The sequence below is a fragment of the Manis javanica genome, chromosome 5 (genome assembly GCF_040802235.1).
Source record: "Manis javanica isolate MJ-LG chromosome 5, MJ_LKY, whole genome shotgun sequence".
Classification (NCBI taxonomy): domain Eukaryota; kingdom Metazoa; phylum Chordata; class Mammalia; order Pholidota; family Manidae; genus Manis; species Manis javanica.
In genome coordinates, this window is record NC_133160.1 from 14,402,633 (window position 1) to 14,418,849 (window position 16,217).

At 53.0% G+C, this 16,217-nt stretch overlaps 1 protein-coding gene and 1 long non-coding RNA gene across 19 annotated transcripts in view; one reads left to right on the plus strand and one right to left on the minus strand.

The window, feature by feature from the left end:
- The window catches only part of HNF4A (hepatocyte nuclear factor 4 alpha), a 59,144-nt gene that overhangs the window by 22,084 nt on the left and 20,843 nt on the right, over positions 1-16,217 (minus strand). The window contains exon 1 of one of the 5 annotated variants that reach the window (XM_017677789.3): positions 3,156-4,083. The exons of 1 other annotated variant lie outside the window; for it this stretch is intronic. In XM_017677789.3, coding sequence (XP_017533278.1) covers positions 3,156-3,270 — 115 coding nt within the window. In that variant the 5' untranslated portion in view covers positions 3,271-4,083. Of the gene's footprint in view, positions 1-3,155; positions 4,084-16,217 lie in introns of those variants that run through there. 3 more of the 5 variants (XM_017677787.3, XM_017677790.3, XM_017677788.3) reach the window with 3 other exon arrangements.
- Positions 7,239-16,217, plus strand: part of LOC108408059 (uncharacterized) — a 29,379-nt gene continuing 20,400 nt past the window's right edge. For 2 of the 14 annotated variants that reach the window (XR_012131314.1, XR_012131311.1), the window contains exon 1: positions 7,241-7,486. This is a non-coding gene — a long non-coding RNA (uncharacterized lncRNA). Of the gene's footprint in view, positions 7,487-7,706; positions 8,259-10,499; positions 11,528-14,043; positions 14,227-16,217 lie in introns of those variants that run through there. The other 12 variants (XR_012131310.1, XR_012131321.1, XR_012131313.1 and 9 more) reach the window with 10 other exon arrangements.

The following is a 16,217-nucleotide window of genomic DNA, read 5'->3' on the forward strand; positions in this document are numbered from 1 at the left end:
TCCCGGGAATGGGAAGACATGCAGCAAGCACGATGGTTTGTTCGCCCTCCTGGAAGGGTCAGGGCAAGGATTTGGGCACCTCTTGATTGCCTCCTGCCCCAAGGGCAATAGCTACTGCATCTATATGAACATGAGGAGGGGGAGAAGAGACAAGTGACGAAGATCTTAGATTGGATGCCGGGGGTCCCGGGCACTGGTGCAGATGCTGCTAACTCAGCTGTGACCTTGGGCTAGTCCCTTTTCCTTGCTTCAGTCTCACCAGGGTCTCAGTTTCCCTAAATGTATAAGGGGGCTGTTTGACAGGTCTGGTTGTTTCCCTTTTTTCTTTTTCTTTTAACTTCAGCAGCTGAATCCTGTTTTTGTTGGCAAAACTTTCACCAAGGAGAGACCTCTTGGAGAAGATGATGAACACTGTGGACCATCTCCCCAGAAAAATGCATGCATACGCATACCACCCAGAGTCATACACACACGCACGTGTTTTCATAGAAACCCTGAGGCTGAGCTTCCAGGGAATACCCAGTGAAGAACCGGAGAGGGCATAGTGCTCTAGAGAAGAGCGCCGTCTCTGTAGCCCTTCTGCCAAGTTGAAGTCCCAGCTTGCCTATCTCTTAACCACGTGATGTTGGCTGTGTTGGTTCACTTCGCAGTGCCTTCATTTCCTTACTTGTAAAATAGCAAGCATAAAAATTGCCTGAGACTGTCACAAGGATTCAGGGAATCATTGTACGTGAAGTGCTTAGCACATAATAAGCACATAATGAAATAAATTTGTGAAATAAACATTCTTCTGCAGTATTTATGAAATGAACACTTTTCTGCAGAAGAAAAGTCATGGAGCAGATGACTTCCAGCCTCTGTGCTCAAGCGGACACCAACGGCATCTCATTTCTGCCATCGCCTGGCTGAACATCTCCCAGACTCCCGAGGGTGCCCGGGAGCATGGCCCCTCCACTTGGTGAATTATTCCTGGAGATGGAGATAATTGTTAAGCTGTGTTGGTGCCCTTTCTCCCTCAGCCTCACCTCCCCCGACCCCCAGGGAGAGCTGACCCCACAACTCCTGGCCATTCAGGTGGAGGCTGGGGGAAGGGTCCCCTACATCCTGAGCAGGATGGGCTGGGTGCTGCTAAGTTTGACTCCTCACCTTCAAGCCATCAGCCCTGGATGTATACAAAACATAACCCTGAGTCTCAGGCCCTTCAGAATCCGGTGGAGAGTGCAGTCTCTCCTTACAGATGCTAGGACTTCCTGTGATGACCCGCGTGCAGCCAGGACCAGTTACCAGTGCTAAGCGCTCAGGCGCCTTCTCTCACCGAGTCCTCTGGTGAGCCCTGGGAGGCAGGCTCTACTACGCACTCTCATTTTACAGGAGAGGAGACCAAAGCAGAGAGGAAAGCGGCTTGACAAGCTCACAGGGGTAGGAAAGAGTAACACCAGAGTGTGAGCCCAGGTCTTTCTGGCTGGAGAGCTGCAGGCTGGCCCGTCTTTGGGACACCCAGTCTTGGCCTCTGCCTCGGGGGTTCAGGACTCCGTGGGAGCTCTGATGGTGATGGGACCAGCCCTAGGGAGCAGGCCGGGCCAGGCCGGGCAGCGATCAAGAGTGTGACGGCACACGGTGTCCCTGTGGGGTCACACAGCACCCTGCCTGGTGCGGCAGCTCCTTGTTTACCGCTTCCTGGGTGTTTTCCCCTCAGCTCTGTCATGTGACCCCTGGACACTCCTAAATGCTGGACAGACAGCAGGCCTGGGGTGATGAAGCCCATTTTTTAAAAGATACTGAGACCAGGAAAGGGCAGGAGACATGCCCAAGGTCACACAGTGAGTGGATGGCAGGGGCAATCAGTGAGACTGACCATGGGCAGAGCCCTCTGATCATCGGAAGCATGGTCACCGCTCCCTGGCTGAGCTGAACGGGCCTCAGCTGAAGCTGCAGAGCCACAGAAGGAAGGCAAGTGACAGGCTGACCTGGGCTGGTTGCCACCCACTTCTCCTCTGACGCTGGCCTGCCACCAGTCAGGGCCCTTCCCTTCCAGAAGCTTCCAGGCCTCCTCCTTTCCCCACCTCCTTGTGGAGGAAACCCTCCTGCCCTTCAGAGGTGCTCTTGGTGCTGTGCGAGCTGAGGTGTAAACCTGAGGAGAGGTACACACAGGCAGCAAAATCTGCTCAGAGGCAAACAGACATGTAGCTGATGTGAATTTCATTTGGCCAAAGGCAATATCGAAACCTGGCATCATCATGCTTACCAGAGGGCACTGGCCCCTCTACACAGGGATGTACACAAGCAGGTACAAACAGGGCCCTGAGACAGAATGCCTAAACAGGGCGCACATCCAGAAAGCATGGGACACACACACAAATGCACGTCCACAGCACACGTGGGCAGACATCCATAGCCACATGTATGCACACTCCCTGCTGCGTGTTGACATGAGCAAGACAAACACGGGCACTCCTAGAGACACCCAGACCCGCTCAGTGAACAAAATACAAACGGAAAGAGACACAGGACAGGCACACACACAAAGAAACACAAATTTAAAAAGGGTTCCTGAATGCACATATTGGCCAATGCAGTACATCACCTACCCACACACTCGCACGGAAACTCATGCATGCACACCAGGAGGAGGCCACAGTCACACACCAAAACACACCATGCACACTGCTGACTGGTGGCTCATTTAGCAAAACTTCCCTGAGAACTCCATTTTCTCCAAGTGGGGTGTTCATCTCAAAGACACCCTGAAGCACAGTTGTGCCTCCATCTCCCGTCTCCAGAAACAGGACTTACCTTTCCACCTTTCTGCACCAAGGCCCAAGGGGCTAAAAAGGGGCCATGCTGGCCCACTTACTGGAGCTGGACTTCAAGAGGGAGCCACCATCACGTCCTCACTCCCAGTGACATGCTGAGCAGGAGTAGCTTTGGGGTCCTGGCAGAAATACCCGGGACCTACTTTTGCTGGAGATTTGCCCTTGCAGGCCTCCCCTCACCCAGAATGCCTCTGGTCACTGTACCTGGGCATATTTGCTTCACCTGGCAACACCTGTACTCACCTGTAAGCACAACCTGCCATTTTCTGTCATTCTCTTCCCAACCCAAAATTGAGCGCCACAGACCTGCTCCCGTACCTGGGCACACCTGCCCCCACCTACCATTGCCCATGGTCAACACCTGCACATTCTCAAATTCCAGGGTGGTGTAGGCTGGGTCCAGCGCAGCACTGTAGTCGGCCATATCCATGTCGACGAGGGTTTTGGAGAGGCGCATCCTCCCCGCTCTGCCCCTCGGCCGCTGGCCTTGCCCGGGATGCCCGGCCGGAAGGCTCCAGGCTGAGCCCCGGCCCCCCGCCCTCCGCCCTCCCACTGCCTCCTCCCAGGTGCCCTCTCTGCCTCCCTGCGTTTCAAACCGTCCTCTGGGAGGATCTGCCAGGAGTCTTGGCCTAGCCTCTTCCAAGGGGTGGAGGCTTTGCTGGGGAGGGTGGGGGTTAATGGTTAATCAGCTCCCCCACTGGTGGACAGGCTGGGCGGGGCTGCGGGGATTTGCCTGTTTGTTGGTTTCTGGCTGACACCTGGGGTGCTATTTCAACTGTTGGGACCCTAACTCCACACTCTTCAGTTGGGGGTTCCGTAAGACTGCGCTAGCTCATCAGCACTCGTTTGACCCCTGATTCGGCCACCCTCCAGTCACTGGCACCCCAAGACAAGCACTGTGATAGGCTCAGACACTGACAGCCCACCACCAAGACGCCCCAATTCAATCACTCCCGAATCACTGCTTCTCCCCTCAGGACTCCTGCTTAGAGAAAGCTGCCTCATGGCTCACAAATTAAAAAACTAAATCCTGGGCCCCAGACGCCAGGCTTCTGCATTCTCTTTCCAGGAGCTCCTGTCCAGTTCCCCACCTCCCCTGGGAGCAGAATGGACTGGGAGGGCCTGCTTCTCCTCCCTGCTCCCCACGACCTCACTCCAGCCATCACCAGCTCCCACAGTGCCCAGATGCTCAGGCACAGACAGACTCCATCTCCCAGTGCCCTGTCACCTCCCCCCACCTGCCCAGAACAGACAGAGACAAGGCTTGCAGCCGAACAGACCTGGATTTACATTCAGGCGCCTGCCACCTGCTAATCGTGACTTTGGGTAAATGATTCTCCTCTTGGAGCCTCAGTTTTCTCCAATGCACAGTCAACCTCAGAGGGTGGTGGAGTATTTGATGAGATGGCAGTAGTAAATGGTCACACGGTGCCTGGCAAGCGTCCACCCCTTCTCCTCCTTGGCCCCCTTTGCACCCATTTTCCCTGCCCCTTGTTTCTTTCCCCCCATCTCCTCCCCACAGAGTGGGCTCCACACGATGCCATTTGAGTAGTCACACAGAGCCCCACACTTAGGTCCCCAGGCCTGGTTTAATGTTCGGCTTTTGCTGAAATTCTTCATGATTTCCGAGCAAGGGCCCCTGCATTTTTGTTTTGGACTGGACCCTGAGAATTGTGCAGCCAGTCCTGCCTGCCTTCAGCTCATTGCCCCCGTTTTCTTCCCATACCCTGTGGCTCTCACCGCCCTTGACACATACCCTGTCAAGAGCTCCCAATTGAGCTGGGGAGGCAGGGTCGCAATGTCGGAGGCCTGAAGTGCAGGCAGAGGAGGAAGGACCTCAGACTCCAGAGGCCTGGGAGCCTGACCTCTTCTCCCGGCTGGAAGGGCCAAGAGGGATTCGGTAATACCAGTGAGCAAGGTGAGGAATCAGTGAGGGGGCTCGCTACTGGGCAGTGAGTGGGTGAATTAGTGAAGGAGTGAATTAGTGAGGGAGGGAGGGAGAGGGTGGGGGAGTTAGAGAGTCAGCAAGTCAGCAGGAGAGGTGGCTCGTGCTTGAGGGGTGTGTGGTGGCACTGCTCTCAGACCTTTCAATTATTAGGGGCCTTTTCTCTGCCCTCCATAGCTTTGCCCTCCTCCCCATCTGCCCCCTGGAGCTGAGACACCTGGGGGGAGGGGAGCAATTGTTGTGGAGGAGAAGAGAGACTGAATTTGGCTCCAGGAGCCCAGGGTTTAGGCAGTAGCTCTGTCACTATTTGGATAACTTTGTTTAAATCTAGTCTCTCTTGGGGCCTTAATTTCCCCGTCTGTGAAGTGGGGAGAAGATGCCAGCCCTGTTTGCTGGTCAGGACAAGACTCAGAGGGAGGGAGGAAGAGCGAGCCCCCCAGTCCACGCTGTGAGGTTCAGGGAGGGCCTGAAGGGGAAGCCCGCAGCTCCTGGCGGTTCCGCCCATGCCCCACCCCAGGAACATCTGATGCAGGCTCCAGTGGCCTTGAGGCAGAGCTGAGCTGGGCAGGACACCTGATTAAGGGATAAACCCAGAGGAGAAGGAGGGGCAGCTCTGGGGCCTCTGAGGGCTGACCCCAGATCCTGCCACCTGTCCGGCACCTGTGACAAGCCACCCACAGCTACTCCTCCCACTGTCCAGCAGCACACATACAGCCTCTTGGCCTAAGAGGCATGCTTCCACATTGCCAAAAGTGGAATATGATTGTTAGCATGTCAGCTTAATCGGTAACAAAAAAACAATCTTTCAATCTCTAGAGATGATAAAGCTTAGGTTGCATTAAGTAAGGTCTATGATCAACTAGGGTGAGCCGTGTCATACCACATGCATGACCTGTTATCTGTAAGAACTACAGGTGGGCAGCCTGCATAGGATGAGCTTACAAAGCATACCAATTGCAACATACATGTTTTACCAAACGCACAACACGCATGCCCCACTGCCTGAGGCACATTCCAGAAACCAATTTTGTACCCATCCATGTCCCACACATCAACATCCCCCATAAGTACAATTACCCACTCATGAACTTGCACAATCTATTACACACACGATTTACCCCACACTAGCCAACCCCAAACAATATCTTCTACATACATGTCCCTCATACAAATGACCCTCCACCTATAAGATCTACTGGCCCTGTGATCTTACAGCCTCAATTTCCTTCTGTAAAATGGGCCTAACTTGTAGTGTGTTGTGATGGATGATTAAATAAAATAACACTGCTTTGTTTCCCTGCTCAGAGGATAAACCAGGCCTGGGTCATAAAGCCAGGCCCTGCCAACTCCCCAAACTGTCACCTCAGGCACCACCTCTCTGCCTTAATTTTGTCAACAAATAAGTGGGTTGATAGCCTATTCCCAGGGGCGGTGGGGGTATTACATGACCAAGTATCGGCAGGCTGTGCAACAGTGGCAATTATTGTTGGTGGTGGTTGACTCCTTGACCCACTAGCCGCACAATCTGTTGGAGTCGGGACCCTGGCTCAGGAGAGCTCCTAGGAAGGCCTACCCAGCCATGAACAAACCATGGCCTCCAGCCTCCCTGCCCTCAGCTCTGCAGACCTTTATCTCTGCCCCACCCCCTCGGGCTATCCGGCCCCGGCTTAACCTGCAACAGCCCCAAGGGGATAACAGAGGACCTCAGAGCTCACCTAGAGGTCCAAGTCCTTCACGCACTAGATGCAGAAACAGAGGCCTCCAGAAGGAAGGAGGCTTTTTCCTGATAGCAATGTGCTGGACAGCCAGAGGGTGGGGAGGGGCTGCCATAGACCCTGCGGTGGGCAGGGCAGACAGTGCTTAAGGCAGCTGCCCCTCTGGCAGCAGAATGTGCACCATCAATTTTCTTTTAACTCATAATAATGACTAATGTTTCTGGAGAGAGACTCTGTGGTAGACCCGGTGCTGAGAACCTTTCAATCATCCACTCTCCTCGTTTCATCTGCTCCACTTTACAGTGGGCTCAGAGTGAGGCTCAGAGAGGTGAAGTGACTTGCCACAGGCCACACAGGATAGGCTGTAACTTGAACCCGAGTCTGATTCTGGAGTTTAAGGGCTTCACCCCTGACACGTTGCCTCCCTCTGCAACCCCAGAAAGGACTGAAGAATTCTGGAGAGCTGGGGTTGGTGGTTCGCCATCACGTTAGCTCTCAGCAACCAAGCAGCCCGTCCCCAGGCACGTGCAAATTCAGAGGCATCCTCCAGACACAAGCAACCCCAGCTGCCTGGCGTCATCACTTCCCCTGGGTGCTCACCACCCCACCCAAGGAGCGGTGTTGGGGAACCTGGGACTTATCAAGACAAAGAACAAAAGTCATGGGGGAAAGAAGCCAAGAGCCATCTCCATGCGGGGTAGGGCCTTCAGTTTTGCCCCTTTGAAATTTCAAATTCCAGTTTGTGGACAAAGTCCTAACTTTCTCACAATATAGGTCCCCAACCACTGACCAAACTCCAGTGCAGACAGCCAGCAGGCCTGGGACTGGCCTGGCCTTTCTGCTTCCCCTGGCAGCTCCCAGCATTGGGGAGCAGGGGTCCTGAGCGGACTGGGGCCTGCCAGGCCATCCCTGCTTTCCCGTCCTACCCCACAGGGACCCTGCTTCCCATCTGAGAGGAAAGCCTTCTTTCTGGAGCTGGGATCTGACACTTGGTGGTACTGACAGAGATACAGGTAGGCCCCCTCCAGTTCTGGGCATCTTTTCTTCCCTGAACTCCTAAAATACTGCCCATACCAGTCTCCTCACCCTGGGTCCAGGCCACATTGGCCTCCAGTCATGACCTCACAGAACTTCAAGACTGGAAAGGGCATCTCAGCCAACCCACCTGCTTGGTGGATGGAGACTGGCCACCACCAGGGGAGTGGCAACTGGCTACAGGTTGAGCCACAGACCTGGGCCCCTCACTGAGCCCCAGAGTGTGGAAGGGCCATGCTCAGGGCCATGCAGTGGTGGTGGGGAAGCTGTGCCTTAACAAAAAGACCACAGCTGTGTGAGGACCTCTTTGCTCCACTGCAACCCTTGAGGGCCCTGGCGGCAGCTGCTAGGGACCCCAGATGGTAGAATGTTTGTTCACTCGATGACTGATGGCCCCTGGATTGCCAGGGAAGTACTTCCGAGAGGAAGATGAGGCAGCCCGGGCCTGAAGGCCAGGGGGTTTGGAAGGAAACAACATTCGTGTGGTTAACTGATAACCGGGCCCCATCCTTGGGCCCCCAGAAGCCTCCTTCCTCACGCTCCTCAGCATGATTAAGATGAACTTACCTGCCTGCTAATCATTGCTGACTCTGTTGATTTTGCCTTAAAAAATTAACTGGGCATGAGTTTGCGGTTTGCTTCACCCCTAACCCTGAAAAGGCCCTGGTGGGCAGGAGGACGCCCGGGTTATGCAAGAGGCCGCTGGCCTCCCCACACACATCCAGCTCCTCTTCAGCTGCTCTCCGAAGGGTAGGTTTTGCTCAAGAGTCAACAGTCTGCTTGTTCCCCCTGCTCTGGGTCCTGAGCAAATTTGCTCTGTTACCAAAGAGAGATAAAGGCTGCCTGTGGGGAGAGCTTTCCAAACAGGGATGCGCGGCGGCAGCTTTGAGCTTGGGATTCTGGAATCCTGCAGTGTCAGACCGGGAGAGTGTTCAGGAGATGAGGGCTGGGGCCTCTCCGACTGGGTCCCGGGGCTCCCGGGAGCCTCGGGAGTGTGTGCACGGGCTCGGTCCACCAGCGCCGGCCCTGGAGTGCACTCTCCCCTGAGATTTCCTTTGAAAGGGGGGCTGGCCACTGAGGATGTGGGCAGGAAAGCCACTGGTCCTCACTCACTGTGCAGATGGAAGGTGGGAAGGAACTCATCCAGGGACAGGGCAGCCCAGCGCCCTGGGTCTCCAGCTAGGCTGCTGGCTGCTGGCCACTGGGCTGCCATCCAGTACTTCTTAAAGGAAGATGAGGGAGCCCGGGGCTGAAGGCCAGTGGGTTTGGAAGGAAACAACATCCATGTGGTTAACTGATAACTGAGCCCCATCCATGGGCCCCCAGAAGCCTCTCTGGGACTCAAGGATATGTTCTGGACATTAATGAGCAAGATGACTCTGAAACCCCACTCTCCCGTCATTTACCTCCCTCCCTGGGCTGGCTGGAAGCAGAGTCCAGGGAATTCACCTGCCTCGGGTCCTGCGGGCTTTCTGAGGAGCAGCCGCAAGCTACAAACCAGAGGGGACAACTTATAATCCATTCAGCTATGTCCTCTCTCTGGAGGCATCAGGCCATAGAGAAAGATGGAGAAAGATGCAGAACCTTGCCCTGACCCTCTGTGCCTCTTTGAGGCTCAGTTTCCTTGCCTTTAAGTTGGAAATAACAATAGCTAACTCGCAGGATGAAATGGAGTGAGACACGTGATGACACGTGCAATGGAGTGAGACAGCCATGCCTGGTGTTGATAAAGCTGCCACGGGCCTTTCCGGGTGTTGATGCCTTAACCCTCACAAGTGTTTTCATCACCATTTTACAGACCTGAGGCACAGAGAGGTTGAGTCATATGCCCAAGCTCACACAACTTTTACAAACCAAGAGCTGGGATTCCAACCCGAGCAGCCTGGCTCCAGAGTCTGCACTCTTAACCCCGAGGCTACCCTGCCCTTCCAGGGCTGGCAAACAGTAAGAGCTCAGTGAAAGCTGGCCATACCATAATAAAATAAGCTCCTTTCTGAGGCACATGTGAGCTTTGTGCATGGACTGTGGGGGCTGAAGAAGGCATGAGAAGGAAGGCATGTGTGTCTCTGGGTAGAAGTGGTCAGGGATGGCTTCCTGGAAGAGGTAGCATTCTGGACAGAGGGAATGTCCAGAAGTGGAGAACTTGGTGAAGGTGGAAGAGCATGGAAGCTGCTTTGGCCAGAGAGCAGGGCATTCTGGACGATGCCGACTGTCATGTTCAAGGGTAGAGAGCGTGGTCTGGAGGATGACCAAGAAGAAGGCCAGGGGCGCTTGGGTCTGTGCAGGCCGGGTCTCCCCGCGGCTGCCTCCTGCCGGGTGGCTGGTGACTTTTGGGCTCAGGTTGTGGCATCTCCCTGTTTATGTTCCTCCCTCCTGGTTATATTCCTGACTTTATCTGCAGAAGTGACCTTGGAAGTTGGATGCGGCCCGCCCAGCTTCCATGGGGCCTAGAGGATGATAGCGAGGCCCTGCCGGCACAGGCCTTATCCTTGGTGTGAGGGTGAACCCATATCCCAGGAACCACCCTCAGTCTCCCTGCACCCCTGTCCTGCAGCGCCCGGGGGATCTGCCTGGAGGTCTCCGAGGTGAAATGTTTGGGAGTCCTGAGATTCAGGCCAGGGTTGCTGCCTATAGTTATGCAGGGTGTTACACAAAGGCTCTCTGGTGAAGGGGGAAAGTGGGGCTGACAATCTAGCCCTTGTCCCGCCTGCCAAGCCAACTGCCTCTGGGACCTGCCCAGAGCAGGGCACTTACTACTGAGTTTCACAGAGACTCTGTGGAAGCCCTGCCCCTGCTCTGCTTCCCGTCACGGTGTGACCTTGGGCAAGTTCATTCCCCACCCCAGCCCCTGGCCTTGACTTCCCATTTGAAAGGTTGTCTAGCATAAACTAGAGATACAACCCTGAAAATCTCTCAACCACTGTGAGAATTATAATCCCCTGGGACCTTTAGAAATACTGATGTCCAGGTCTAATAACAGACCAATGATCAAATCTTAGGGTAGGGGTGAGTGGGTGTTGGCATCTATTTTTTTAAGTTCCCAGGTGACTTTGATGTGTAGTCAAGATCAACACCCACTGTAGGAGGGCTTAAAATATGTAGCTGGAAAGACCTCGAAATACTTTCAAATTCTAAACTTACTACTTGCAACTTAGGTGAGGCTCAGTTTTCCCATTTGTAAAATGGGAATGAATAGCTTCCTTATAGAGTCAGAAGGCCGATTCAACGAGATAACATTCAGACAGTGCTTGGCACTGCGGCTGGCATGTAAGGAGCTCCTTATTCTTGGCACTAATGGCCATTATTTTAGGTAATATTGGCCAGATGGGATTGGCTTGAGATAAAAGATCTTTACAGGTCAAGGATTCAGAGACTCAGAGTCAGGTTTTCTCTGCGCCTTGAGTCAAGTTCTAGGGCATTGGTCTCAGTCCTGGCTGCATACCTGTCACATTACTGAGGCATGTGTGATTATTACTACTGTTTGCTATTTTATCTCATTTGTTTGAACCAGTACTACATTCACATGGTTGAAAAATCAAAACAATGTAAAAGCACTTTGAGAAGTCTTGCTTCCACCCCTGTCTACTGTCCACCAGCCCACTGCCCACCGGCAGCATATAAGATCATATATTATCACCCCCACCTCTTACGTGTCCCTCGCTTTGTTCATTTCATATCATAGCATACAGATTTTTCCATAGCAGTGAGGGCAAGCTTCAAGGAAGCAAGGGTTAGTGCCCCCTTCACAGGTGAAGGCACTGAGGCTAGATTGCTGAGTCAGTGGCATCTGAGCTATCTCTACCTGGTTCCGGAGCTGGTGTTTGTCCCCTGCTCAGTTCCAGTAAGCCTGGTTCAGTGAACTTCAGAGCCCGACCTAAAGCTCTCCAGTGTAGGCCTGGTGGGAGATGGGGCAGGGGTGGGCTGCCAGGGCCCTCACTGAGTCTTGGCCCCAAAGTCACAGAGGGGCTGAAGTGATGAGCAAAAATGTCCCAAGTCATCCAGATGGTGACCCAGCAAAGGTATGTCCCCTGGATGGGAGAGTTAGGGTGGCCTTGCCCTCCATCAGAATGGAGCCCGCAGGGAGGCCAGGAGGAGAGGTGGGGAGGGAAGGGCAGCCTGGCTAAGGGGACAGGCCCAGGGGAGGGAGGCAGTCAGGGTCAGGGAGGAGCGTCTGGGATTTAAGTCGGAGGGGACAGGGGGTTTTAACCATGCTTTCTGCCCGGGCCACCGCAGGGCTCCGTTGGGTTCTGGGTCTGCTCCAGTTCACTGACTCGCTGACTCTGGACATGTCCCTTTCTCTCTCTGTGCCTCAGTTTCTTCCACTACAAAGTGAAAGAGATTAGGTATTTGGTCTTTAGGTAGCTTTGGAGCATCCCTAAAAGACTCTGTGAGGATCACCTCATTTATTAAAGGAATCTGGATCTTTCTCTGCCTTGATCAGAATGATATCCACCCCCAAAGGCCCTGGGCCTTCCTGGCTGGGGGCTGGAGGCACAAAGTCTCCACAACTGTCCAAAATCTGGACTTTGCCCCCTGTCCTGTGTCTCTCTCCACCACCCTGTCCTCCTTTCTAGGTAAATATGGATTCAGGACCATACCTGGGGGTGCCAGGGGAAGTCCTGGCCCCAGTCTGGTGCTATAAGGTCCCACACAGTGGGCAACCGTGTCACCCCTGGGGAAGCTCCTGCCACCACCCTGGCACCCAAGACCCTTCAGGGCTGCCGGGCAGGGTTAATCTCTTACTACTGGTCACACCGAGATTTCAGGGGTGGTGGGAGGCTGTCCCCATGGAAACTGTGGATCTTCCCAGGACCCATGCAGGGAATTAACCACAGGGCTCAGCTGGGGATCCCAGAGATCCAGCCCAAACAGGAGTGGGAGGCAGAGTGGGCCTGGACTCCTGGGTCCCGCGCTCGCCCTCCTGTCGTCTCTCTGGAGGGACTGAGACAAACGGCAGCCCCTGTTGTGCCTCCGTGTTCCCGTGGTAACCTGTGCAGACCCACTCATGGGGAGAATCCTGGCACTTTTCTGAGCATCAGTTTCTTCATCCTCCAATTGGGGTTCCAACTCCTTCACCCAGGGGCTTTTCTGGAAGAGGGCAGACTTAAGAGTCTATCAGATCTGAGTGTGAGGCTCGGCTTTTCCCTCTCATGCTGTAAACCTAGGCCAGGCATGTCACTTCCCCGAGCCCCAGTGTCCTGATCTCTACGATGGGCACAGTGATACCAACTGGCATCACTTTTGTGCCTGACGAGGGTACTAATGCTCAGTGAATGTGAGTCTCCCTTTCACTTATTTCTGACGCCACATCCACCCTGCACATCAGCTCCCCCAGCCGTGTGCAGCTATCAGAATCCCACAACTTCAGCCTCGTGCCTGGCCTTTGCCAGGCCTTCTGCCCAGAGCAGCTGTTGCGCGCCTCTCGCCTCCTCACCCTCCCAGCCCCGTCTCAGTCATCCTCCCCTCAGCAGCCCTGCCAGCTCAGGCAGGGTGGGGCTTCGTCTTCTGCACCCCTCCCAGCCCCCAATGCTTTACATGATTGCAGTTCAGTCAGTGATCATTATTGGTGACTCGTCGGCCACCTCCATTAGACTGTGTCCCGTTTACTGTTACAGTCCCAGGACCCAGCTGGAACTTAACACAATTGGTTGCATGGATAAATGAGTGAATGAAGGAAGGAATTCGTCCATCCAATCATTCAACAAAAATTACTGCCTCCCATGTGCACTGCTGCGGGTGCGAGAGATGCAGTCCTGAGGACAACCACTGAGATCCCGTCCCAACCAGGTTGCAGCTTCAGAAAATAAACATACAGGATGCCCAGTTACCTTTGCATTTGAAAGCAATAAATACGTTCTTATATAAATATGTACCAGTAATCCACCAAATAATGCATGGAACATACTTAGACTTTTTTAAAAAATTGTTGTTAATCTCAAATTCAAAGGTAACTGGGCATCCTGTCCTGCACCTGGCTCCCCATTCGCTTACTCACGGAGCTTATGTTTTGGTGGGGAGGCGTGGTAGAGAGACGGTAAGCAAGTAAAGAGTAAATAAAAAAGAAGAGAATTTCAAACGGTGGTAAGTGCATTGAAGACAATGAAAGAGCAATATTATAAGCACCTGGGGATGGCAGCGGGTGTCTTTGAGCAGGGTGATCTCCGAGCTAGTGGCCTTTCCCTGCGTGGGACAGTTCTATGTGCCAGTAAGATGCTACTTTGCACAAGTCCTTTGAAGATTTTTAAAGGGTGTGGTCGAGGCTGTTAAACTTGAGAGAAGGGCTCCGAGGTGGGCAGAGGTCAAAGCCTAGGAAGGGGGCGCTGCTGAGTCTCACTTGACAGACTCCACAATTTTGCAATTTGGATCTGGGCCTTCACAAACCTTCGCGAACTCGCAACCCCACCCCTCGGGCAGCCAATGTTCTCTGCGGGGCTGGGAGCCAAAGGGGCCAAAGGGGCTGTGCAGAGAAGCATAGCCACCCGGGCCGGGGCTGACACCATACCCCCCGCACCACCCTTACCCCTACCTCCGTCAGGACGTTGCCCCAGGGCGCAGGGCAGAACCACCACCGCGCAGAGCCCCGAGGGCGTCCGGGAGGAAGCGGCCCAGACTCCCCCCCAGCCCCACGCTTTGTGCGTCCTGGGTTCCTCCTAGTGGCCAATTCGGGAACTGGCGCTCAGAAACATTTTAACAACCACGCAAGCTTATCAAAGCAGAGGTAAGCTTTTACAAGCCCACCAATCACCCGCCCATACAGGCTACGTCTCTCGGTCGGAACCCAGGGGAAGAGATCACCATCACAACTCTCCGGGTTTAGTTAAGGGGCAAGCTAACCTTCCTTCAGTCACACACGCGCCCTTGGCTACTGCACCAGTCAGGGTGCAAGATTTTAAAACTGGTTCTCCGAGGCTGGTGTGGCACTGACATTCCACCATCTACAAAATTTATATTTCCACCAACCGTTCCCAACCTAAAGGCGGCTTCGAGGAAGGTCCAAGCACCTTTGAGACGCGTCCTAGGATTTGTGCCGGCTCCATGTGGAAGCTCACGTTGCATGCAGGAGCATTTATGTATCTTAATAGTAAGTGATAGTAATATCAAATGTCCTCTCCGCCGTTATAAAAATTAATGTGTGGGTCTGGAAGACGGGGAAAAAGTATGACCTTTGGAGTTAGACACACCTGAATTGGAGTCCACTTATTAGTTCTGTGAAAGACAGTTCACTCCCCTTCCTTAGTCTTTAAAAGAAAACAACAATAATAATACCTATGTTAATTGCCACATTCTATCAGCTCACCCCCATCTCAGTTATTTAAGCCAAAATTCTGGAGTCACTATCTCTGTGTCCTTCCTCCCATTCCTCCTAATTCATCAAAAAATCCAGTTCGTGCCACCACCGGCAGTATTTCAAATGTTCGTCATTTTTCTATCTCCACCACAGGCGACCTTGTCCACATCAGCTTCTCTCCAGGTCCACAAAAGCCTTTTCATTTCTCTCCTGTGGGCTGGCTCCCTGACCACCCACTCCCCCACCCAGGGACCAGGGATGATCTTGCACACACAGACTGGATCAAGTCCCTCCCTTACTGAAACTTATATGGCTTCCTATGCATTTATAATAAAACTCGTAAGATTCAAAACGCCGATAGACTGTGAGGCCTGCACGACCTTGTGTCTGTATCCCCACATCTCCAGTCTCATTTCATCCACTCACTCCCACCCCAGTGGCTGCAGCCACACGGGCATTTTCTTTTCTTAATTTTCTTTTCCTGTCTCAGAGCCTTTGCACATTCTTTTTCTTTGCCTGGAAAATGGTTCCTTGGTTCTTTGCATGGATGGCAAAAAAGTATTAATAATAATCTTTTTCAGATCCCAACTTAATCACCACCTTGTCTGGGAGGACTTTCCTACATGTTTATATAGCCTCTTCCCATTCCTCACCTCTCTATGCTGTGTTCTCGTACCTGTTTCTTCTTCTTACTGCTTAACACAGTTTGAAATTATACATGTGGAGTTACTTGTATGTTATCTCTTTCTATCTCCTCCACCCCCGTTAGGGAGGTAACCCTTGTCTGCTGTGTTCACCAGAGTACACCCCACATCTGGAACAGTTTAAAATTAAATGTACAACAGGTGCTTACATGACATTTCTTGGATGAATGATTGAAAAGATTTTTGAGGAGAAACTGATATGGGAAGTGCTTGGTATGTACTCTGTTTTCAGTAAAAAGGATCCCATGCTTCTGGCAGAAAATTTGGAAAGTAAAATAAGGTGAGGAGATTAAAAATTGTGTGTGCTCCTGTATTTGAAAAGGTTCAGACTCAACTGTTAACCAGGGTTTCCCACCTCAGCACTGTTGACATCCTGAGTGAGATAATCCCTTACTGTGGGTTCTGGCCACCCTGTGTATTGTGGAACTCTCAGCAGCATCTTCAGTCTCCACGCACAAGATGCCAGTAGTAGCTGACCCCCAAGGGATGAGGACCCAAATTATCTCCAGGCATGGCCAAATGCCCCTTGGAGTTCAAAATCACCCCTGATTGAGAACCACTGTGTTAGGCCTTTAGCCTTATAGGAAATTTTCTCCGCATAATTCAGTGTTTCTCACTCTTCAATGTCCATGACAATCATCTACAGTCATTAAACATTCAGACGATCGGGTGCCACCTCCAGGTTCCAGGGCCAACAGTGAGCCCAGGATTCATGCG